Genomic DNA, 26,103 nt, shown 5'->3' on the forward strand with positions numbered 1-26,103 from the left:
TTGATTAAAGATTACAAGGTCATAAGAATTTTTATTTCGGTAAGGCTTTAGTATAGGGACAGATTCTCACTATTAACTAGTTACTTATTAGCATGCATATTATGAACATATTGGCTGTTTATTAATAATTATAAAGCACATATTCTGCATGACCATATTCTACATCCCTAATCCTACCCAATACCTTAACTGAACTACCTCACTTACAACTAATAAGCAGCAAATTAGGAGTTTATTGAGGCAAAAGTCGTAATGGTTTGTTAATAGCAAAGTTGCAATAAAACAAAGTAGTGACAGCTTTTCTTCAATTTTGTGAAGTAAATTCTAATTAAACCGATTATTGAAAAGAAACAATGTCAGGGCGTTGGTTCCATCAGTTGTCTGTTGATTGGATGGAGGTAGATCTGAATGTGAGCATGCATCTGATTGTAAAAAAAAGAGGTGAGGTTTAAGCAGACTAAATAACTGTGTTGGGATATTTTGGTTAAACATTGCAAGATAAAAAAGTACCAAAAATATTAAATGGGTGAATCATTCACAATAAGATCAATAACATGGATTTGACAAATCGATAGAATTAATTTCCATTTCATGGCAACTTTAGTATGATTCATTAACATATAATACCATAGAGTGTACTGTAAGTTTATCGCAAACAAGAAACACCATGAAGCAGAATAAAATGTCAGCAGATTGGACATATTTCACAATTAATGATGTGTAGGACAAATTCGTTGCAAATATCCATGCCCGCGCAGAGCTGCTGTTGATAAAATGAGTGTGTGCAGAGCCACAGATGAGCAAATATATTGAGCACACTTTCCTAGAATGTCCTGTCTCTCAAGTAATGCTGGGAAATTCAATTAATTGCACTCAGTTGCTTCACTGGATGTTTCGATAAAAAAGAAAAATGATTCACAGACTTCCCAATACTGCATTTGAGGACAAGAAAGAAAGCGATCTACTGATTGATGTCTACTTCTTCGTCAACTAAATGCAATCAAAACAAAAATGTTTGTCAAATCTACTGCAAATAATAAAAGAAAAGTTACAGCAATTGAATTTCTTAAAAAATAGAGAGTAGTCCTTTACATATGACAAAAACTGAGAATGTGATTTAAAGTGATAAAAAAAGCTGCAGGATTGCTGAGCTTGTTTATAGGGCTGGACAATTGGTGATCATATATCAATATGATTTCAAAAAAATATTTTATTGGGATTATTGTTATTGCTAAAAAATATTAGGCTAATAATAATAATACAATATATATATATATATATATATATATATATATATATATATATATATATATATATATATGTCTTAAATCTTCAATTTCAAGCATTAAACATTCAAGCTTTTATTTTGGCAAAAACTGCATGTGAAATCAGCCTGATAACCAGTAAGGGCATGGAAATAACCCAACTCTCTTACCCAACACTTTGTAATACATATAAAATAATTTAAAAAAAGTAACACACTACCCTCAAATTGTCAATCCTACTGTACTATACTTGAAAATTATGGCTTAACTAAATACAGGTATCGCTTCTCAAACTCTAAAAATGGTATTGGTTCATTATGTTTAACACATAAAAGGTTGGACAAATGACTCATGGTCACTAACCAGTGTGCAAACAATGCAAAAAGTCTATGGCCCCAATTTTACCACCATCCCCGTCTGACTCATTCTAATCGGTGGGAAAGGAATGCATCCTATTACTTATTAATGGATCACCTAAAGTTGTGGGTGACATTTGTGCATCCCATGAATGCAGGGTGTTGTCATAAATGCAGGAGAGTGGTGTTGTGAAACTGTCAAGCATCTTTTGTGAAGTTTTTTGTAGCCTCAAGAGCAAATCTTCTGAATACAGAGTCTGTGTGAAAGAGATAGTAAAAACAGAAACCTTGTAACACACTAACATAAGTCACAGATAGATACAGTAAGTACAGAGTTTGTGATGTAATGTCATGTGCAAGTGCATGTATGCATTTGGCAGATGTTCCAAAGTGACTTAAATGGTTTTCAATGTATATTGTTATGCGTGTTCTCTAGGAATTGACCCCATGACATTGCCGTTGCTGGTACCATGGTCTACAAATTGAGCTACTTAAAATAAAGACATATAATTAGTAATTCATCTGTCATTTGTGACAAATGAGTCACTCTATCCTGTACTCCGCTGACCCCGGTGCTTATAACCCACCACTGACCCTCTCTCCCCCGTGTGAGTTCAGACCCTGGGGCTTTTCCAGGACACATAGCCATACATATATACACATGCTATAGTATTTTCTTGTCCCCTGTATCCATCTAAACTCTCGTGGTCCAGACGCTCATTTTCTCATACCCTCCCCCAGTCAGGCGAGTGACTCCTGTCATTGTCGAGGCATCTTTGTCTTGGATATGCAATAAAGGGGTCATTGTTGCTATTCTACAGTGTTCCCAGCCTCTGTCTCGTCCAGTCTCTCTCTCCATAATTTATTTTCTCTACACCTGCTGGTAAGACACTATTTGATAAGTCTAATTTTACACCAGGAAATTCACATGCTCAGATGGTATGGACATCACATGACCAACAACTGAACTGTACTCACTAAACTGAACTCACTAAAATCAATATTACAGAACAGCCAAATCAGGTAATCAGAAGTCCAAAAAAATAAATAAATAAAACTCTACTCCGACGACTTCCGTAACCTGAACGAAAGCACATTGATGGGTGCACTCTTGCTCTCGCTCTGGGGTGCGTTTTCCAAAAGCGAATATGGTCGCAAGTTCCGTCGTTACCAATAGAGTTAAAGGGAACTAACGAATATAGTTAGCTAATAATGTTTTTGGGAAACGCACCCCTGGTTGATTTGTGCACATGCTGTTCCGGGAGAATTCTGCCATTTATGACATCATACAGGGCTATATTCAAAAAAACTTTCCGAAACTTATACGAACCCTGAAGGAGTGTATTTGGCACAGAAATTCTCTGTTATACATCCAACTCGTTTTTTGAAACTTTTGCCATGTTTACCATGAGAATTCAACTCTTTAACAGTGTACATAAGTTAGAATGAATGAAATATCATTAGACCCTTTAGGTTGAAAACAAGTACTGAACGTGTGTCACAACAATTTGATAGCACCAGACAGTGTGCGTTAGCCATTAGCAATCAGCCATTCCTGTGTTCCAGTAAAGACCTGCCTGAGGAGTGTGTCAGGGGAAGGTGATCGGGGGTTTAGCATTACTCTCAGCTGAGTCACCCTTCCAGTTGATCCCCATTTCTCTTTTGTTTTTGCCAGTGTGTGGGCCATTCTTTAATAACGGTAACTTAAGTCCAGTGTGAGCTCAGTTAACAACATGGACTGACCACCAACTTCAGCCTATCAACTCACACACACAGAGTGACATCACTTTAAAGGAGGTCACAGTAATCAGATTATCCTAGTTATTCAGAGGCATTGACAACCAGCAAACCAAGTATGTTTAAATTAGCCCCCCCAGGCAACATGAGGGAGAGCCAGCTATTATAGTTATTTTGGTATGCTAATGTAAATGTCTTTGTCCCAGACTCTTTGTGTCATTGTTGTATTATTATACAATTACAAAGCACCATTGATTTACACCAATTGTGAGGGGCTACTTTATTTTGACTGCTAAAATTTAAATATCAGAGTTAAATTTTGTGACAAATGCTGACACTAGTAAGGGAATGCAATTATTGGTCAGGTCAAAGGGACCATACACACAATCCCACTATAGTGTGTCGTTGAGGGGGGGACTGTACTGTAGTGGAGGGGGATGTCTATGGTGCAAGAGAGGGGAGCTGGGAAGAGGCTGGAGGGCTTGGAATCCGCCTCTGTTGCCACGGCAGCTGTGCCAATCTCCAAGTACGCCTACAGTTTGAAGAGGACACCTGAGCTCAGAGCCTCTGGATAATGAGAAGCAGTGAAACTCTAAACTCTGACAGCTAATGCTTTCACCCCTCCTGTGTCTACAGGGGCACAATAAACATGCATCCCATCTCTGGGAGAGGGAGCACTGGGATGACTGTTTTCATGGATTTGACAAGGACAGGGATTAGCAGACTTTGCTAAATCTTCTCTTGAGTGTCTGTCAAGCTCTGCTACTGCAAATACTGCAAACGCTGTATCCTTAGTATCTTGTGTGCAGTGTTCCTTTTCCCAAGTGCATCCATACTCATCCATTCAGCTACTCTCTTCTTTCTGCCCACAACAACTCCAAATGCGCTTAGCAGCAAATAGCACAAAGGACCAAAAATAGCCCAACGTTTTTCAGAGCAGAGCAGCTCTCCTTAAGAAGAGGAAGCAATGCCACGAAAAGAGGCTAAGAGCAAGTCTACACACAGCATCTATTCCTTTTGTTCTGTCACTTCAGTCGCCCCACCTGTGCAAAACCCACAATTCCCATTGCAAATTTGAGGATGCAGAATTATACATTTGATGCACTGCATTTATGTTGGGACTGTTTCTGTCATTCCAGCAGTGTCCCAAAGGCATTTACCCTTAATCAATATGTTGCTGTGTATGATTATGTGTTGGTGTTGAGTGCATCAGAACACTGACCTTTAGGGGTACAACAGCTTGTCGCTGGGGTTGTACCCTCAGATAGACATCTTTGTATCCTTTTGAAACCTTAAAGGTTCATATTAGCACCTTAAGGTTTCATTTTACTACTCAAAGATCCTACTATGGACTTTTAGGCACAGATAAGGTGCAAAGTTGTCGCTTTAAGGGTACTGACCCAGTGACAGAGTTTTCGCTTTAAGGGTACTGACCCAGTGACAAGTTCTTGTACCCTTAAAGGTAAAATTTTTGCTGTGGACTCTAAAGAAACATTACTCACTGTTGCTTGATTTGAGGTCTCGATGGATGATTGGCACAAAGGTCTGGTTGTGCAAGTAGTCCATTCCTGTCGCAATCTGCACTGCCCAATTCACCAGTACCCGAGGAGGCACCTTCTTCCCAGCCAGTGCCCGGTTAAGTGCCCCACCACGGGCATATTCCATAACCAGGCAAAGATTTGGCTCCCGCAGGCAAACACCTCGGAGGGCAATGATGTTGCGATGTCGGAGCATCCAGAAGAGTCTGGCCTCCTGCCTCACGTTCTCTGCTGTAGCACTGATGTCCTCATCTGGGTCCTGATGAGCTGCTTTAACAGCTACTTCCTCACCTCGCCACACACCCTTATACACCTTTCCAAAGCCTCCAGCACCGATCACCTCCTCCAAGCACATCTCTGAGAAATCAATCTCCAGTGGCGACTCCCCACCGACCAGACCTCCCGGAGGCAATGCTGGATAGCTGGTATCCCGTCGGGTCACATAATTACTAGGGAATATGCCCACCTTGTCCTGGATCTTGCCAGTCCACCAGCCCTCATCTCCAGACACTTTTGAGTCCTTGGAGAGAACTTCCAGTAGGTCGCCACGTCGCAAGGTCAACTCCTCGTCCGCTGTGGCCTCATAATCAAAGACAGCTGTCCAGTACGTGTTACTGCCTTCATGATGATGAGGAAGATGGGAATCTAGAGATTCCACTGAAGAGGAAAACGTAGAGGAGTTCTGGCTGCTGCTGTTGTGTGTCAGGTAGGGTATTGAGTTTGCATTTGCTGGGAGGGCAGGGGGAACTCGGGGTCCACAGGAACCTCCCCTACTGGTGCAAGGTAGCGGGGCAGCACTGCCACCACCTCCAGCTCCTACTCCACTCAGTCTTGTATATGGGTCCATCATTGAGTGTTCAGTTCAGCGATGTGGTCTCAAAAGCTGGAGGAGGCCCTCTGTCAACTTGCGCACAATATCCATGCAAAGCCCATCTACTGAGTGCAGGCCTTCTTGATGAGGAACATAATCAATAAGTAAAGCTTTTGCCGAGCTGCCCCTGCACTGTCCTCACCGATTGCTTGGATTGTCCACAGCACACTTTGTGTGTGTCTTAACATTTATAGAGCCATTTAAGTCAGTCAGTGTGTGCTAACAGCTCTAATATGATGATTCTTCTATAGATTTATAGATGATGACACTGAAAAAGAGATTTGTTGAAGTAACCAAAGTCCTTGAGATTAGGTGAGAATATCCAGTCCATCAAGGTGTGAGAATCATATCTTTTTGGTTACTTGGTGCAGCATTGGGCTTTTCCCTCTGAAGAATCACTGAAGGCCATGGACACTGCTTGCTTGGTTTCTCTTTTTAACAGCAGGATTCAGAAGTAAACAAATATTATTAAAGATAACACAGTAACTAGATGGGTCTTCTGATAATTTGCCTTACATCACACTTTATCATGTTCTAGTGGGGGTTAGGTTCTACCTAAATAGCTTCCGCTGGAATGTTGTCTTAACCTCTAATCCTGTGATCCATGTAAAATTCTCATATTTGTAAACGTACATCGATGTTAAACTTTTTTGCAATGAATGATACTGAATATTCATAGCCTTAGACACATGCATGCGCAGGCTTAAGGCATCCTCAAACATTCAGCTCTGTTTGACTCACAGAGATGCACCAGCTCGCGTTCTCAAAATATCCACAATTATTTGCACATTTGTGATATTCACTTCACGTGTCCCTTGTGTTGTATAAATTCGAAACATTGCGAACGCTATAAAACAGTTAAAAGAAAGCGCGCGTCCATTTTAAGAGGAGAATCACAACAGAGAGATGGCAGAGCCGTGGCTGTCATTAGCTTTAATCGACATACATAATGTACGTCGCATATTTATCGGGAAAGGCATATATTCGGCGTATTAATATTTAATCATTAAACGTTACTATAGCCACTACACGTCTACTGTTTGCAATTTAATCCACGTCATTAACCAAAGCGACTGTCGGTTCGTGTTATTTCTATGAACCGCATGTGCAAGCGCTTACTTCGATCATTTCGTCCTCATTTTCCATTATTGTCATTTTAACACTACACATTTTATTTTCATAGAGCAGCTGAATTTTCAAGTTGGAGTCAGGTGCGTATATAAATAGAAATCTACAACAAGCTAAACGAAACTTCGGCTTGGTATTGGATTATTATGATACAGCGATATTAAGATCTTTCTATGAAGAATGAGAGTGACACGGATGGCTTGCATAAAGGTGACTTTTATCCAGGTCGTAGCGATTAGGCGACGAAATTCTCCATGATATGTTTATGTTGCCCAAATAAAAGCCAACATAAGATGTGTCCACCATCTTTACAATGACAATACTACTACTACTACTAATAATAATAATAACAATAGTAATAATAATATCCACCTAATTCCTTTCTAGATTCTGCAACAATATTTATTTTAATCCCGAGATCAGTGGTACAGTAGCCTATCCATGCGTTCCTCCAACTCCAGCCGAATCAACCGGTTTTCTGAATTCGGATGTGTTTGTGGGTGCCTGGATCGTTCACCGTTCATCACAATATCCACACAGCTCCTCGCATGGGCGTATCATAACGCTGAAATATTCCCATTTGTTGTGTCATCGAATTCCTCTGAAGGATGCTCTTGTAATCGTGCTCTCGGCTGGGTCAGTTAGTTGGCCTGTCGTTCATCTCAGTCGTTTCTTCTCCTGTTTCCTGTCCCTGTGAGAAACGCGATCTATTCCATGGACAGGGCTGTCAACTCCTGAGACTGACTTTGTATCCAAATACACCGGCTGGACTGGGGGTGGAAGACAGTAGGGCATTCTGGGAAATGGAGTTTATAGTATGAATTTGACCGTCTTAGGATCATTTTATTTAAGATAACATACTTACTAATCACAACAAAGATAGTAACACTGCAACATATTATTACAATTTAAAATTAATATTTTAATCTATCTATCTATTTCTATCTATCTATCTATCTATCTATCTATCTATCTATCTATCTATCTATCTATCTATCTATCTATCTATCTATCTATCTATCTTCCATCTAAAACATAATTCCCCAAACGTTTAACGGTAGTAGGCCTATATCACGGTTTCCTCAAAAACAATAAGCAGCAAAAACTTTATATTATTGGCAACTTAATTGGAAGTCCTCTTTATTACCCTGACACATAAAATTATAATATGGTTTTAATTCAGTCACTTGCTCTTCTTGAAACTCTACATTAGGGACTCTAATTTTTCTTTAGGTAAAAATATAACTTTATAATCTTTATTGTCATATGATTATTTGACAATAAAGATTATAAAATGATATTCTGACTCATGTAGATGTAAATGCAGTCCAGTGAAACAGCAGACCTGCAAAACGTAACCTACAATACAGACAACAGCTTTGCTCTGTTATGTCATACTGCCCCCTGGTGAGATTCTGGACCACATCAATAGCAGTTTTTCTTTTTGGCTTCTTGTAGTCATGTCATAAGATCCTGTTCTCTTTAGTACACACTCTGTCTGCCATGACTAAGTTGATTTTGGTTGAACTATCAGACTAGAGGACGTAAGATCCCAGTCCCATTTACCTGCTCACTCTTCGGTTACTCTTTGGTCTTGATACAACAGAATAGAGTCAAAGGTATTCATGACAGATAATGACATAAATTCAAAGGATGCGCTTAGATGGTGATTTTAAAGCAAAAAAAAGGATTTGATAACAAATGTTTTGTTCTGGAAACCTGAACAAACTTGATATAGATATCAACCATTGTTTTCCAGCACTGTACTCCATGCATTGGCTCTTTTACTATTTTAATTTGAAGTTATGTGATAACCCGAGGACAAGGTTTGTATTATTTATTTATTTATTTATTTATTCATTTATTCATTTATTTATTATATATGTGTGTACCACCATACAACAGGTTTTAAATGTCTTTACATTACATAGATTACTATATATATATATATATATATAGAGAGAGAGAGAGAGAGAGAGAGAGAGAGAGAGAGTAATCAATGTAATGTAAAGGCATTTAAAAGCTGTTGTATGGTGGTGAATAATGGCAGCACACATTGCTCTCGTGTTTTCATGGACATGCAAATTTACTAGGCCGCTTTAAAAATGTTTGCTTATGGAAATTCTCACACATTTTTAAGGCTGGGATATTTAAATGTGAATCTCCATTAAAATGGTTTCTGATCATTCACTTTTTTGTGTCAGAATCCACAAATACGGTGTCTCTTTTTCAAGGCATTAGGACACTTTATTTTTGTACTTTTAACTGTTTTTAATTATTTTAATTTATTAATATTTGTCAACAGATTTTTACCAACATTCATGCAAATACTTATCAGCTGGTAACTTGGCAAATAATGTTTTTGATCTTTATCTTAATCTAAATTTATGTTCAAAAGAGATTTTAATACTTGGGTAAAATTGTCATAGTTTAGGTTGTCATATATCCTTACATTGTTGTAAATGTTATAAATCACAAAGTTTATTCTTGTGCAGAATCTTATTATAGAAACAGATACGTGTATAAACCAAAAACAAACAAACAAACAAAAACAAAAAAAGACAGAGGAGTGCAGCAAGTTTTTTTTAGATCAACAAACATAGGTCTCACAAGTAATTTAATAAATACACTATCCAGTATTCTTGAAACAGAAGAGGGTCAAGTCGAGCGTGTTGTAACACGAGTGACCACAAGGGTGCGCGATGCACTAATCAAAAAATTTGCCTGACCTGCCTGCCAAGAATAACGTGCTATAGATAGACATGTATCTAAATTTATGACATACTATAGAGCCCTCCAAAAAAGGATTTTCTTTGCAACCGAAAAATGTTTCTGTTGCACGTACCACGTGTGCGCTGGCTGCAAAAATGCTTTGAAATACCCCCAAAATATGACACTGCAGTCTGACGTCATGCAATCGCATCAAAGCACATTAATTTCCATGTGGAATACAGTAAAACACAACCAAAGTGTCATTTACACTTTAAACGACGTTGTCTCTACTGCAGTCGCTAACGCGTTGGTTTTCCCATTCAGTCACAGTGTGGTATAGTATCAACTAGTTTAATGCCAGTGGCTTCTATAATCGTATCTTAACCATATGGCTGATGGTTATGGATATGGAAATGAAAAGGAAATGTACAATATTGATTTGTTTCGGTTATAAGAGAAATCCTATATTTATAATGCAAAGTGAAGAAGTCTAAACCCAAATTTCACTGTCACAAACAGGAAAACCAGAAAGACTGTCGCTAGTTGTTTTATTTATCTGTATATCGTTTGTAATAATGTGAATTAAATTATAAACTATAACAATTTGCTCCCCACGTTACATTGCGGAATTCGCTGTCTTTCATACATTACTACAGATACTTGTGAATGCATCCCCGCGCGCATGCGCAGTGGCCTATGTGTATGCGCGCGAGTAGCACCGGGCGTCGTGGTTTCGGTTGGCTGGGAGGAAAAGGAATAACGAGTGTGGAGCCAAGGAGAATTCCTCGTTGGCGGACGGCGCTGGGGCGAGAAGCGACAATATCCACAGGATTTCTGAAACGTTTTTACGGACTACACATGTCTCCTTAGGGACATTTAGGGAAGTTTTCCCCTCGCGCATTCCCGGGTCGGATAAGGTAAGAGACGTTTACCGGGGATAATTAGTTTTTACGATCAGGTTTAAATCAACAATGCGAGTTAAACTCGGGAGCCTTTGGGCAGCTTTCAGATTTTGTCATGTGTGTTTATTATGCACACGAGGATGTAGTGGGCAGTGGTGGTTTTTATGAAGCAAGCTCTGGTCATTATGCTGGATTTAGGATCACTGTAATGTATTTTCATTAAGTGAAAAAACGTTCGCAAATATAACATATAAACGCTTTAGTCCTTCCTGATAGTCAGCGCGCATGCGTCAGCACTAGTAGTTTTCTCACCTGAACTAAAAGGCCATGCTACAATAGTCAGACTGCAAGTTTCACACAATGGTGCTCTTGTTCTTTCAGAAGTTAGTGACTTTTGAAGAATCTTAAAAGGATGTTTGTTGCTGCTGAGGGCAGATTGTTGCTTTCTCGTAAAGTTTTAGCACATGGAGAATCCTTTGAAAACCCAGTGGAAATGCTGCTAGGCAATATATGTCAGTCTACAAATGTTGCTTTACAGTTTGTTCAGGCATAAATTAACGTTAGCTGTTTGGTTTGAGTTTTAAGTTTTGTGTTTAACAAATTTGTGCATTATTTGGATATACACTATGTATTTTTGGTAAAAGGCAGAAGACTGTAATTTATCTCCGCAATCTTAATAACAACAAGTGGTTTATGTTTTGTTATTGGATTAAAGGAATAGTACTTACAATACAGAAGTTTTAGAATCATAGCTTCAGTTATTTGCTTTAATCCTGTAAAGCCAGATGTAAAATATTGGTCAGTCATCATCATCATCATCATCATCATCATCATCATCATCAACAGTTTATTGAACCTTTAAATCTAAACAACAAAAACAACAACATTTGGTTTGTTCATTGTTTTATTTATTTTATTGATTTTTGTCATGTTCAGTATGTTCTGATAAGTATATATCTGAAAATCTGATAGCTTGTAATGTTAATCAGCCAGATCTTTACAGCAAAGCTGACATAAAATGCATATAAATATAAGTTGGCATTATATTTTGCTTAATAAAATGTAGTAAGATAATATTCAAATGCTTAATTTTATGATCAAAGCTCTATAGTTTTAATTGTGGGGGCCACAACATATAATGCTGTGTAATACAGTGATGACTGAATATAAATAAACATTAATCAGAAGCCTTTTAAATAATATTTGATACTTAAAAAAAAAGGAATTGGTAATCAAGTAAACATTAGTTGCTTCAGTCCAGTAAGCAAATGTTATTAATAATATAAAAGTTATTCTTTTTTTTAAGATTTCACAGTAAAGGTCGAAATTTTTACGAGTTTTTAAAGATTTTTTTTTTTTAAATAGGCCTTTTACTTGCAAAAAAGCATGTAGTAGATTGTGTACACCAGGTTTTTCAGAAAATTCTGATCATTAAAAGCTTTCATCTATCAAATATGATTCTTTAAGCTCCATAGGGTTAATTTTGAACACAAGTCCCTAACATTTCTGATTGGGTTGAGAGTAAATTTATGGAATTTATATAGTAACTTCATTTTTGGATGAAATATCCCTTTAAGGGCTTTGTTATGAATATTATTAACTCCACTGCAGGTCATGCACTGATGTGTAGCTGTATAATTAAAAATCAGCATATGTTTCAGGGGAAGTCAGATGGCATTACCAGCGCACACACCACACCACCACATTAAACAATATAAAATTAGAGAACCAGACTGTCGTGACTGGAATTTAGAGGTTTTATTTTAGTAACTTCCTCTCTGAGGCTAATTCAATCACATGAACGTATCTGATACAAGTCATATTGGCCAAAGTCAGTTCTCATGGTTTGTTTTCTGGACAAATGTGGACATCAGTCACTGCTGCTGCTGACACAAACATAGTCCCAAACTTGGAGCCGATTCTTCTTCCAGGTAATAACTTAAGACAAAATGTGTTTTTGTGAAGAGCTGAATGCTGTTGTAAATCTCAGTAACTGCATCCAGGTGTTAGGCTAAACTCCAGTTTTCTGTAACGTACCCTGTGAAGTAGCAGTATATCTGTGTGTGAAGGAATAGCTGGAGTTCTTGGAGTTCTTTTTCCATCAACTAACCAGAAAAGCCTCTTAAACTCACAAACACAGTCTTTCGCAGTCTGCTGGTTAGTGAGGGTTTTGAATAGACAAACTCAGCTGAGAGTAGGCCTGGGTTGTCTGAGGGATTTGCATTTTGTCATTTGAGTCCTTGTAGGTCTTTTTAAGGCTGTGGTGGCATTGTCTTCTGCAAACATGCCTGATTGTTTTGTTTGTACTTACGTTCGTGTGTCATTGTTATCAGGTAAAGAGAGAAATGAACAACTTATGGGCCAAGAAACGTGTCTTTTTAAGCTCTAAGGATGCTAAATTATGCAATATTTTTGAGCAACAGTGAGGTCCAGAAGTTTAAACCATAAGTGGTTTGAATTTCATGTAGGTAAAGAGTGAGTTATGAATAATAGTTATATCTTTATAGTCGCATTACATTACACACCCTTCTATGTGGTCGACAGACAAAAGAGTTAAGGTTTTCTAATTCATTTACTAAATAGACAGAACTTTTGTGAGTAATTGAACTGGGCTTGATATGCTTTTGGTTTCATCTTTTGTAAATGACGAGTCTGCGCAACAAAAGGGGAAAAGAGAATATTTTGTAATAATAAGTCATAACTGCATACTAATGTGGACTTTAGTATTCTCTCTGGGTTACATTCTCAGGTAGGTTATTAGTGTGACATCACTACCTGCTTCCATGTCATCCATTAACTAGGCTGGAAATATCCCTAAAGCTGCTGAAGTTTCTTATTCTCTCTCTCTCTCTCTCTCTCTCTCTCTCTCTCTCTCTTTCTCGTTCACTCTGCTCTCTGCTCTCTCCTTCTGCCTGTTTGGCCAGAGTAAATATAGCCTGTTTGGTTTTTTGCTAGAGGATAAACACAGATGTCGAATCGGACTGTTTGCCACTGCAGACTCACCCCAACGGTTTCTCTTAGAGATATAGAAACTGACAGAAAAGGTATAATCATTTCTCAGAAAATGCACAATAATAATCAGAAAAGGCTTAATGTGGTCATTAGGGCTGACTGTATCCTTATTGACCAGTTTGGCTGGCATGTAGGGATGTAACGATTAACCGCCAGACGGTTGAAAATCGATTGTGTGATGATTCAAATCGTTGAGATGCTAAACAAATCTCCACTGATTTAGGTTTAGGAGTTTATATGAATGTATGTCTGAGGGGACTTACTGTCTTTAGAAAAGTTTAGATGGTATTTTTTCTTTTCATCTTGCCTCTGTAGAAAGCATATTAAAGTTCATAAGTGCAGCGATGCTTCGTTTACAGCAGAAACCAAGGAAATGCTTTAAGCGCCACCTGCTGGCAGAAGTTAATTTGCCTCTCATTCATGCTGTTTCATGCAGATATTTTTATGTATAATTTCACAAAACTGAAGTCAAACCATTCTGTTTTTGCTTCAGAATTTAAAAATTTTACAATCTAGTTTAAATGAAAAACTGCTCATGTTGCATGTATGCAGCATCTTTGTTTGGATCATGATTAAAATGCAGTGGTTGCCTCTAATTTGAAATGGAAAGCGCACAGACAAAGCCTTATTTTGTTTATATGGAGAGATTTATTTTATTTGTTACTTATTTGATTTTGGGCTTGTTTAAAAAATTACATTTAGTTTTGTTATTTACGTTTACATTCTATTTAAATTTTGTCATTTAGCAGACGCTTTTATCTAAAGCTACTTACAAATGAGGACAATAGAAGCAATCAAAACCAACAAAAGAGCAATAATATGCAAGTGGTATGTAAGTATATTATTATAGTTATATTATAATTTCACATAAAAGTGTACAGCATTTTGTCCAAGCAATAATAAAAGGACACATTTAATTCATAATTTGTCTTAAATATCATTTTGTTTATAAAAAATAAATCGTGAATCAAATCGAATCGTGAGTTGAGTGATTCGTTACATCCCTACCGGCATGTGCCAAGTCACAGACTTACAGTTAACAGAGTTACTTCTAATTGTGTAATTACTGTAAGAGCTAGCAAGGTAGTTAATATTACAGTAGTAATCGCACATTAGCTAGGGAGCTATTTGCATCGTTAGGAGAAATCTGGTCTTTCTGCTTGTTTTGATCAATTTGAGCACTAAAACTGACAGCATTGTAATATGATATGGTACAGGATAGCATATAGGCTTTATTTGTAATTGTTAAGCTACTCAACTGAAAAGCAACAAACAGTTCTGTCACCTCAGTGTCATGGCTTATTGACGTGTCTTTTCTTGAGAATGTGTCATTTGTGAAAAAGATTTCCACGAAGTGTTGGTGGAAGTCAGCAGGCTGCAATGCTGTTTTTACACCTGTTTCAGTTCAGCCTCTCCACCTGCTCCGCTCCAGAACCAGAGAGACCTGATTGACGAGAGAGATCCCACAGAGTCAAGGGAGTTTGAGCGCAGAACAAAACAAGTCTTTGATATTGCCCCCCCTCATTTAGAAAAAAGTTGCATTCATAACAGAAAGCTGAAACCTAAAACTGTCATGCATAGCTTAAGTGTAATCTGGGGTAAAGTTTAAAAACAAAAGAAAGTAGGAAAAATTTGGAGATACACATTGTAGGAATTTTGTCAGGGCTGGTGCATAATATGTATAACTTTTTTTTATTGGTAGAGTTTTTTGTGATGTTTTTAAAGAGAATATGAATGATGCACTTATAGAAAACTATGTTTTATGGTGGCTGATATTCACTAATTATGTATATTATAAATGTACACTACCATACAAAAGTTTGGGGTTGGTAAGGAAAAGACAAAAAAAGAAGTCTCTTATGCTCCTCAAGGCTTCAGTATATTTGATCAAAAGTAAAGTATAAGAACATTACTGTAAAATATTATTACCATTTAAAATAAGTTAGCCTATCTGTAAATAACTCCAGCCTCTAGTCTTCAGTGTCACATGATCCTTCAGAAATCATTCTAATATGCTGATTTAATGCTTAAATACAGTTCTTATTATCAGTAGTGAAAAAAGTTGTGCTAAATATGTTTGTGAAATTTGTGATACTTTTTTTTTCAGTATTGTTTGATTAATTGAAAGTTAAAAAGAATAGCATTTCTATGAAATATAAGTTTGAAACATTGAATATAATGATTAATTTCTTAAAAAAAAAGCTGACCCCAGACTGTGAAATCAGGCATCAAAACGTATTATATAATGTACTGTGCATTCAAAAATATCAGCATTTTGTTGGTTATTGGCTGATATCTGTGAAAATTTATCAGCTGATATTTATTTTTTTCTGCCTATTTTTCTAATTTAAATAGGTGACAGTAGACTATAGTTTCCCTTTTAGAGCACGTTTCTATGAGCTGCTGTGTGCATGTCATGAACGTTTTCAGCGTTTTAATGTTTTTTTTTTTAATTAGTTTAAAAGTAGTATAGATTTATAATATCAACATTTATTGCTTATCAGACATGACATGAACAAAATTGTCTTATTGACCGTAATTTCCATATTGGTTCATTCCCAGATACAGTAGAAAAGAAAAAGCTTCACTCATTGAGTTAGAAAACATATATTATCTGCGGATATAGTCTCAGAGAAACCCTGCTTCCCTAGTAAAAAGCTTTTAAATGTCTTCTGTTTTCTTAAACATCTAGCCTGGAACCATTTTTGGATGTGGGAGTACTTGGGAGATCTGAGAGGGAAATTGACTACCAATAAGTGTCTCAAAAGGGAAAAGTCTTTGTTTTATAGAGGATCTCCATTAAATTAATGACACCAGATGTTTCAGACCCACACAGTTGTGGAAGTAGGCCATTCATTGTCCCAGGAGATCTCCTTGTTCACAACTTTCTGTTCTTAAGGAATTTCCTATTGATCTGGCCAAGCAATTTATTCCTCTCTCTCTGGAGAGACGGGGAGGAAGAGAGACATCGAGAGGAAACTGTCAGAGCGAGTATGGGATCCTCAAGAGCATGTCAGCTGATACGCAGGAGGAAGTGTTGATGAATGGACAGTGACTGTCTCTAATGTCTCCGGTACCATTTCCTCCAACACTTCCGGCAGTTTCTAGTCTTAAACCAGACACTCTTTCTGAAGTGTAGTTACGTCACCTACAAGTGAACTGAGATGTAGACTTGATAGACTACATCAAGCGGGAAGCTTTGTTGCGTCTTCTTCCATCTGTCTCTTATTGAGGGAAGTGTGGTAGCGTTGTGCGTCATGCTGGTTCTTTCTAGTGCACCGTTGGAGAGGAGGGGAACTCAGACAGGAAATGAGGGAGATGCAAGAAGATGACAGGCCCATGAATCACCCCCACTTTGAGGAGATGGGTCACATCAAACACACACAGTGCGTTAAAATGCCTCATGTTACCTAAGGGAACAACAGAGGAAACACATTCACTCCATGTACTCTGAATCAGCCATATATGCAAAGAATTCAGTCCACTTTAAGAAGGCAATGCTTTTTATGAATTGAATCATGCACTGTTATAAAACACAGGTTACTACATTAAAATTAAGTCAGTGATTTTTGTGAATTGTTTAGTGCACTTTTATAAGACACAGGTTACTTTCAGTGCATTTACTTGATGTTTTTTGTGGGTTTTTATATTTTTGTTTTATTGTTTTCTTTTTAAATTTTATTATTTATTTTGTTGTGTTTTTTTGTGTTTGTGCTTTCTATTTCATGCGTCCACCAAGAGGTATTTCTTTGCCGTATGGTTTGTTGTGTGTACACTCTTTCAAAAAAAGATAGAAAAGCTGTCACTGTACCCATTCAAAACCTACTAGAAATTAATGTACACTTAAAGGGATAGATCACCCAAAAAAAATAACATTTTGTCATTAATTACTTAACCTCTTGTTCCAAACCCGACCTTTGTTCATCTTCGTAAAACAAATTAAAGGTCCACTGAAGTGCTTTGAAAAACGCAGCGTTATTCTATGTGTTTACGTCATTTAAACTGAAACAGGAAGGCAGGTTGGGACATATCAAGCAATCCTGCCCCCTTTTTTAAATAGCCAATAGCGTTTTGTTTATTTTTGTTTATTTATTTGGTATGTGTTTGTTTGTGCTGTATTTCACAGCGTATGACATATCCATATCGCTGTAAAATTTGAAAATTTAGTGTAGAATTCAAATGTGTTCAATACGTTTTGTGGTCAACGCAGATTCATGCATACTATCCGCTCCATGTTATCGTGGCTCTTGTAGGGTTTATTCCGATTCTGCTTATTGATTCCGATTCTTATCGATTCTTAGTTTCGATTCCAATAAGATAAAAAAATCCAATATGAAAAAATTAAGTCAAATATATAAGGTCAAACATTTATTCTGTATCTTTTAACAAAGCATTCTGTTGCAGCTGAAGAACATGAGCAAAAATCAGCAGCCTACAGAACACTTCAAGAGGAATTTTGACTGTGCTTTTAACAAAAATACCACAGCAAAAACAACTACCGTAGATGAATATAAATTTCAAATATTAAAGTGTTAAAGACAATTAAACAGTCTGTAATAAAATGGGAACAAGCTAATCAATTAGCAGTAGCATAAATAAATACAACTGAACCAAATTTCAGGTACAAAAACTAATTAAAAGTTTAAAAACTGCATAGTTTTCTTTTCATAAATAAAATATAGATTAATCAAAGTTATTAAAGATATTCAGTTATGATCAGTGATTTATTTTCTTTTGTTCTTTGATTAACATTAATGACAGACAGCGATACCCAACCCTAATCTCTGGACTGGAGCAGACCAGTTTGCGCTGTGGTGGTTCATGTGAAACCAGACTTATTTTGCCGTAATGGAAAGCATATTTACACTGAATTGTTCCCATCCCCTATATAGTGCACTGTGCATTCGCTGTACAGAAAATACTAACTCTGTGAACAAGTGACCAATTTGAGCCGCAGCTTCAGCATCTATTTAGGGGGCAGGATGCTTCGGATTCTACAGAGCATTTGATTGGACGTAAAGTTTGATGAGAAGCTGAAGTGCAAGGTGATGTCATCAAAATCATTGATCCAGTTAGAGACTGTAAGATTTGAATGCTTTTATTCTGTAAATAAAAATTTTGACGTTCTTTTGGAGCACACTTATTGATAAACATAAGGCTTTTCATACTCAAAGCAACAAAACTTAAATTTTGATTTCATGTGGATATTTCTGATGAAATCCGAGAGCTTTCTGACCTTGCATAGACAGCAACAGAACTGACACTTTCAAGGCCGAGAAAGGTAGTAAGGACATCATCAAAATAGTCCAAGTGACATCTGTGGTTCAACCACAATTTTATGAAGCTACGAGAATTATTTTTGTGTGTAAAGAAAACAAAAATAACTTTATTCAACAATTTCTTCTTGTCTGTGTCAGCATTCGACAAGCATTCATGACAGTGGCAGATTTTGTACCTTTTTTTAAGTGTCCTGTATCTTACAAGTGTCCAGGGTTTAATTTTAAAATAGAGAGAGATTCTTTGAGCGTCTTTAAACACTTATGTTCTGAATATTTCTTTCTCTTTCTTGCCTCCTTCGAGAGCCCTGATGTGGTCAGAGCTCGAGGGCCACACTTTTTCAGTTCTGTGTAGTCTGCACACGCCCACACGCATATGCCTACACTCGTTTAAGTAGCCTACACATTCTTGCATTCACTCTATCCTCGGACTGCAATACCTTTCATATTTTTAAATCATTTTTAAAGAGGTGCTGCAACCAAACACAGTATAGTCATATCATAGCTGGTTTATTGGGTTACTGCTCTCTAATCTGTTAAATTGTGATCAGATATTGTAATGATTTCTTGATGAGTCTGTCCTGTATCATTATCAGCTGATTTTATTGGGCTCACATCCAGAGAACTGATGACGACCTGTACAAGGTTCAGTGTTGAAGGATTCTTTTGTTGCCAACATTTCCACATGCTTCATCACAAATATGATACATTACTGGCAAAGTTTTTATTTTTTTTTTAAATCAGAAGTTTTCATTAAATGTATTTTTTTTTTTGTTATATGCCTTAGAATCTTTAATGTAGGTAGGCTGTGTCTTGATGTATACAATACCAGAGGTCAGTTTTTTTAGGTCACGGTCTATTTATTTGATCAAAAATACATTAAAACCATGTAACTTAGAGTATTATTGTTGATTTTTCCAGTCTTCAGTGTCACATGATCATTCAGAAATTATTCTGATGTGCTGATTTTGTGAAAACATTTCTTATGTTTATCAATACTGAAAACAGTTGTGCTGCTGATTTTTTTTTTTTGGATTCTTTGAGTAAATAGAAAGTTCATATGAAATAGAAATATTTTGTAACATAATTGTCTTTTCTGCCACCAATGTAATGTGTCTTTGCTGAATACAAGTATTAATTTCTTTGGGAAAAACGAATCTTACTGACGGCACATTTTTGAATGGTGAATAATAGTAATAATTTGTCTATTTAAAATATAAACTTTTTGAAGTCACGGTCACAGACCTAGATAATGTGATTGCAGCTTGGCTTCGTCAAGCATGTATACTCATTAATCGCTCTACAGTTTGCCTCAGTAGGTGTATTTAACCCCTCATATATTTTTAATTCATGGACAGACAGATGAAAACTGTAGCCTAAGTATGCAAAAACCTGCTATAAATATGCACGTTAAAGTATGCTGTGTTGTAAGCCATTGAGGAGAGATTTACCTGTTCATCAGTTCCTTATTCAGCTCTAGCTTCAAGTGTTCCTGCCCACAGTGACCATATAAACTGAATTATGACCTGTGGGTGAGTATTTCTCAAATTTGACATGGATAACTCATACTGAGCTATGAACAAAGCTGCTTCCAGGACCACTTCAAAGATGTGACGTTGGCGGACTCAATGGTACCTTGCCTCGTGCAACCCTTATAAATATGGCTGCTCACAAGCGAGGCGTTTCTGCAGTGCAGAGCTGCCCTCCTTCTGTCAGCACACTGGTTGTGGCTCAGACAAAGCTGCAGATTGTCTCCAAAGTGCTGGAGTGCCAAGCTTGGGGTTAATACTGACGCTTGAGCCAAAAGCACCAAGGGCCTCGTTTTCTCGCCACTTTTACAGACTGGAATTTCTTGGGAGGAAGTCGTGTACTGTATCTGCGTTCACTTGTGCTTGTGCGGTTGTGTGCATGTTTGTAACTCTCCATAGCCAAAGTCCAGCAACTGTAGGGTCATTGTTTTAATTCTAATTGAGTTCAGCATGGAGTCATTCCTAGAATGCCATTTAGTTAGTTTTCATCGCATGCCTTTATCCATTACAAAATCAGATTTGGTGAAAGGGCAGAGAGTTTCATGATTTGGTACTGTTGCAGAAGTCATTGCGTGCAGACTGTGTCACAGATCATCTATAAGCAGGCCTATGAAGAATGTCTGCCTGAAAATCAAGTTCTGAACTCAGAAAGTTTTGCATTCAGCTAGTTACTTTTGGTTTCGATTATCTGCATGAGGATATCAGGAAGGTGACTGTCTGGAAAGCATTGTTTTCATGGAACCAACTCCACCCACAGTCTGCAAACATAACCAGACATTCATCCACTATTATAAAAAATGCTTTATTGTAGTGACGTTTTGAAAAATATTTGTTTTTGTAAAAACAATGACAAGTTAAAATAATTTTCAGTCATAACTGTAGCCTAATCTTTGGGATAACTTGATGCTAGCCAGACGTGGCAGTCAAATTTTTTTGATGTTTACTATGAACTTAAGCCACGTCTATCTCCGCTATTTGCATATAATTGTCGCGTTTTGCCTCCCAGGACCAGTCATTGCCTATCAAGCATATCTGATTGGATTGTTAATAATTCAATTTCTTTAAATTGTGTATTCTGCTAATGCAAATTCAATTTGGAAATTTTTTGGAAAATAGGTCTTAAATATTCTGTTTAGTTTCTATTTTAAATTTTTAATAACACCTCAAGAATGGCTTTCACCATAAAAATAGCCAAAGAATGGAAAAAAATTATGGAAAAGTATACCAATTCTCACTATTTACTAGTGCTTATTAGCATGCATATTATTAGCATATTGGCTGTTTATTAGTACTTACAAAGCACATATTCTGCATGACCATATTCTACATCCCTAATCCTACCCAATACCTAAACTTAACAAATAGCCTACCTTACTAACTACAGTAATCAACATTTGAAGTGGATCAGAAAAGGTTATCAAAGTTGTCCTAAGACAAGAACGGGTATTGTTTTGGTTTTAGGACAACTTTGGTGAAAGGTTTTGATCCACTTCAAATGCTGACTACTATATTAATAAGCAGTAGTAAGGAGGTTTTTTTTTTAAGCAAAAGTTGTAGTTAATAGTTAAAGGTGCACTAAGCGATTTTTGCCAAATGATGTTGATATTTGAAAGCACCAAGACAAACAGGACCCTGCCTTTATTTAGAAATCTCCGCCCCACACATACATACACAACCATGGCAATGACGATCGCGGAAACAAGTGAAGATGACACACAAGCATATTCAAACAAAAGCGAATAATTTGTGTGAAACAAAGCAAAATCAACGTTACTCGCCTATCAAGAAGAAAAACAACGCAACCTCAGTGTCCGATTCCAGGCCTTCTTCTCCTTGAGTTCTCTCCCCTGATCTTGCCTGATCATAACCCTTCTTTTAACGTTTTGTTTTTCTTATATTTTCCACTTTTTTTGTTTTATCTGTCACCTCTCTGTATCTGTAGTTGAGCTGCTAATATCCGTCCTGTGCACTCAAAGAGAGCTTTCTTTTCTCTATCATTACAAGACATGCCCCCTTACTGCTGATTGGCTACAAGTGTTTTTGGGCCTCGGTCAGGGACTGTGGTCAAAAGAGTTTATCGCTTATTGCACCTTTAATAGTGAGATATGCGCCTTAAAATAAAGTGTGACCAATAGTGCTTTGACGGTGGCAAATTTTTACCTCCGCGGTGGTAATGGACCAACAACTGCGGTGCGGTGCAGCGCAGCGCTACACGACAGAATAGAACTCATTATAATCAGTGATGCTACACTGGATGCAACACTAGACAGACTCAACCTGTTGCGACGCGACGGTGTCGCATCCTGTGTATACACGGTTCATTGTTCCGCCACCAAGCAAGCAAGCGCATTAACTCCTCGTCTGCATGCGCTCTCCTTGAAATGGGAATCGTTCGCACCTTTCTTGATAACATTTATCGCTGTGTCATTTGTATTTGGTCAGTTTGGAGAAAGCCTCACCAAACTAGACCAGCCAGGCGTTTTCGATCATGGTAGCTTGAAGACACTTGTACAAACATGGATGGGTGACATGAAAGGAGATGGCTTCAGATCAGCAATGTAGTATTTGGTTTCCCAACACAAAATTGATTTGCTGAATGCATAAAATGTATTTTCCTGCACTCAAACCTGCCAAAAGAAAACACTGTGTATAGCATTTGAGGTAATTTGTGAATTACCATAGACGTATTATGCTTGTTATATAGTCCGTGACATCACGTGCACTATTGCCGCCAGTGGCAATAGACAACCCTAGTTACCAAATAAATCAAACAAGCAAACAAACAAATGATCAGCCTATGTCAGTCACATAGAACTTTCAAAGTGTTTATGAAGCAGCTGTTATGCTCCTCTTATTCATCATTGTAAAATAAATGAGTAATGAATCTATGAATACATCCACACAAAACAAATGACCATTAAAATGTCAGAAAGAAAACCATAGTAGGTTTTCAATGGTGAATTAAAGTAAATAATTATGTAATAATTATAAAATTAGTATTTGGACATAATTTTTCATAACCAACATGATACAGAAATATTTTTTATGTAATAACGTTTTAGTACAAAAAATATTGGTAATTCTTAACTGACGCTGATAGACTATATCACATACAGTCTAGCCAAAAAAAAGTAAAATGCCACAAGTATTTCAATGCGCCTAAAGCTTAAATCCAAACAAATCTGCATATGCAAATAATTGGAACTCAACAGCTCCTGTACTGCTCTCCATTGGAAATGAATGACTTTCCAAAATGAAAGGCTTCTTTAGCATATGTGGAGAGGAATTTTGTTCCGATGAGATTTCACTGTGGATGCCACAAGATTAAAAACCTAGCCACAGACAAAATGTCCTGTTGCTCACTGCTGGTTAGACAAAAAAAAGCTTTATGCTGTATCGCATTGCATGCGGTTTCAAAAATTATGCCACTTGTATTTATCTCCAAATATTTAAGTCTCTGTGAGCTGATTTGAAATGCTGGTGGCATTTGTGTGTTTTTTTTACCCACTTATTGATTTATCCCACCATGAGTTTGTGTCTCATGCTGTACAGCACAGTGTCTGTGGGGAGTTGAAAGCTACTCGCTGTCTCACACACACACACACACACACACACACACACACACACACACACACACACACACACACACACAGATGCTCGCTACTTAGAGTGAAAATTAAGAGTAATGACAGTGGGGTGTTGACTGTTGTGTTCCTAGATCTCAGGAGAGTTACAGTAGTACACACCACCAGAGAGAGAGGGAAATGGTTGAGCTCTTATCATCGTGGGAGAGGTAGAAATGGACCGATTGGGGATGAGTGATGACCAGACCTTCAGATTGTAAGGAAAAAGTGAGAGAAGATCTGAAAGCATGCGGATGAAAGAGTTAGGTGCACCTTTGTGTTTGGATTTTGTGTGTCCTAATTCTGGTGTCGTAGCTTTCAGACAACCATTACCTCAGCTCTAGTCTGTTACTCTTTCAGTCTATCTCTTTCTCTTCCTGTGTTGATTTTGTCAGTCTGACATAGTTACACGTTTTGGTCATGCTAGCATAAAGAAATCCCCCCGAGAGGCTAGATTGTCTCGCAGCGATTCAAAGGACTTTGTGAGCTGTGTTAGAGTGAGAGATTGATAGGGGTTTTCTAAAACAGAGCAGCCTCTTTCTCATGAACGAGGTTGGGTTATAAATTAGCCTGTGTGAGAGAGAGAGGCTTTGGCCACAGCCGTCAGCCGTGTTTTATTCTCCCACAGTCAACGAGGATGAGCCATCGTCACTTCTGTCCGCACTCCCTGTCCGCACGCCTTGAACGATGACGGGAATGTAAAGTGGGCTGAACTATGCGTGGAGCCTATGAATTCCTGCACAGATCAGCAGTATAAACATACACACGGTCACGCTCATGTAGGGGTGCGCCTTTCAACCGGTTCCCACGTCTCAATCTCGCAGGAATGTTACTAGCCCTATGGGGAGTATTTAGATGTGCTCCCTTTTCTTTGCCTTTATTCCTCTTGAATCCATCTGTTGTATCTGTACCGAGTGAAATATGGAATCAAAGCACTGCTTTACTGTCACCCGGTGCTGAGATCAGTGGAAATGAGAAAGGGCTCGCTCAGATGGGATCTCTGAGCACACACAGTTTGAAAACACACAGTAGAGCAACAGAATGAGTTCAAATGGAGATAAGACTCGTTTTATCACTGAAACTCCTGGCAAGAAACTTTATGACCTCATCGTCTTCAATGCAGAAGCCACTATTAGCAGTGTAATAGTATCTGTCCTATGGCAGCTATTGTCAAAACACCCTTGTTCCCTGTCGAGCACTGAGGATGTTATCAGTTACAGACTGCTGACTGGACTTGAGTTGCGATAAACCATTTTGCACATGACTTTGGCATGAGAACAAGTTTCAGTTGCATCTTACAGTATATGTATGAGTTGATGATCAGACAGTTGACATGGTGTGCACCTTTAGTATTTGTTTTATACTATTACATTTTTCTTTATTTTGAATAGCATTTATTGTAATATTTTGAGTTTTCATTTAATGTTTGTTTTAGTAATTTTATGTGCTTTTGGAATTTTTTTGTACTATTTATATTTAGCTTTGTTTTTTTTTTAAATCTAGTACTTATTTAATTTAGTTATTTAAATAATTTAACTTATTTTGTTGTCGAGGCACCATCTTTAATTTCAGTTTAAGTTCTATATCTAATACATTTTATTTTATTTTTTAAAAGTTTAAGCTAACAATAGCAACACTGACATTGACATGCAATTGTATTATGTCACCCACATGCACATACTCTCTCTGCTGTTATAAACCTGTGTTTTTTTAATTTTATAATTTTTTGGGGTTAATATTTAGCAGAATGTCTTAAATCTCATTTAAATATCGCAATCACGATTTGAGACGTTGTGATTTGCTAATCGCAAAAGCCTGCGATGTGGACGTGATATTACTCTGTTCCAGAGCATATGCATGACTGCAGCCTTGAGTGGCAGCCTTACTTACCAATAGAGTGAGCGCACCTCCGTTCTCCCCAATCTGAAGCTGAAAATTGAATGTCAAAAATTTTTCCCAATATCGCACAGCCGTAAATGAAGAAAGAAGGTGTATTCTTTTGTGATCACTTTAACACACCTTCCTATATGCACTTTACAATAATTTTTTTTTTTTTTTTTTTTTTTTTTATCATTATTCAGGAATAACACATTATGTTGATCAAAAGTGACAGTAAAGACTTTTATATTGTTTCCAAAAAAAATATTTTAAATA

At 37.3% G+C, this 26,103-nt stretch overlaps 2 protein-coding genes across 5 annotated transcripts in view; one reads left to right on the plus strand and one right to left on the minus strand.

Annotated features, from left to right (window-relative positions):
* The window catches only part of map3k10 (mitogen-activated protein kinase kinase kinase 10), a 32,096-nt gene extending 24,426 nt beyond the window's left edge, over positions 1-7,670 (minus strand). Inside the window, exon 1 of the mRNA XM_042743897.1 lies at positions 4,861-7,670. Within this exon, the coding sequence (XP_042599831.1) occupies positions 4,861-5,746 (886 nt within the window). The 5' untranslated portion in view covers positions 5,747-7,670. The remainder of the gene's footprint in view (positions 1-4,860) is intronic.
* A 2,644-nt stretch (positions 7,671-10,314) lies between these two features.
* sipa1l3 (signal-induced proliferation-associated 1 like 3) overlaps positions 10,315-26,103 on the plus strand; it is a 77,694-nt gene continuing 61,905 nt past the window's right edge. For all 4 annotated transcript variants that reach the window (XM_042743898.1, XM_042743900.1, XM_042743901.1 and 1 more), the window contains exon 1: positions 10,315-10,524. The gene's annotated coding sequence lies outside the window, so the exon portion shown is untranslated. The remainder of the gene's footprint in view (positions 10,525-26,103) is intronic.

The sequence above is a fragment of the Cyprinus carpio genome, chromosome B18, assembly GCF_018340385.1.
Source record: "Cyprinus carpio isolate SPL01 chromosome B18, ASM1834038v1, whole genome shotgun sequence".
NCBI lineage: Eukaryota > Metazoa > Chordata > Actinopteri > Cypriniformes > Cyprinidae > Cyprinus > Cyprinus carpio.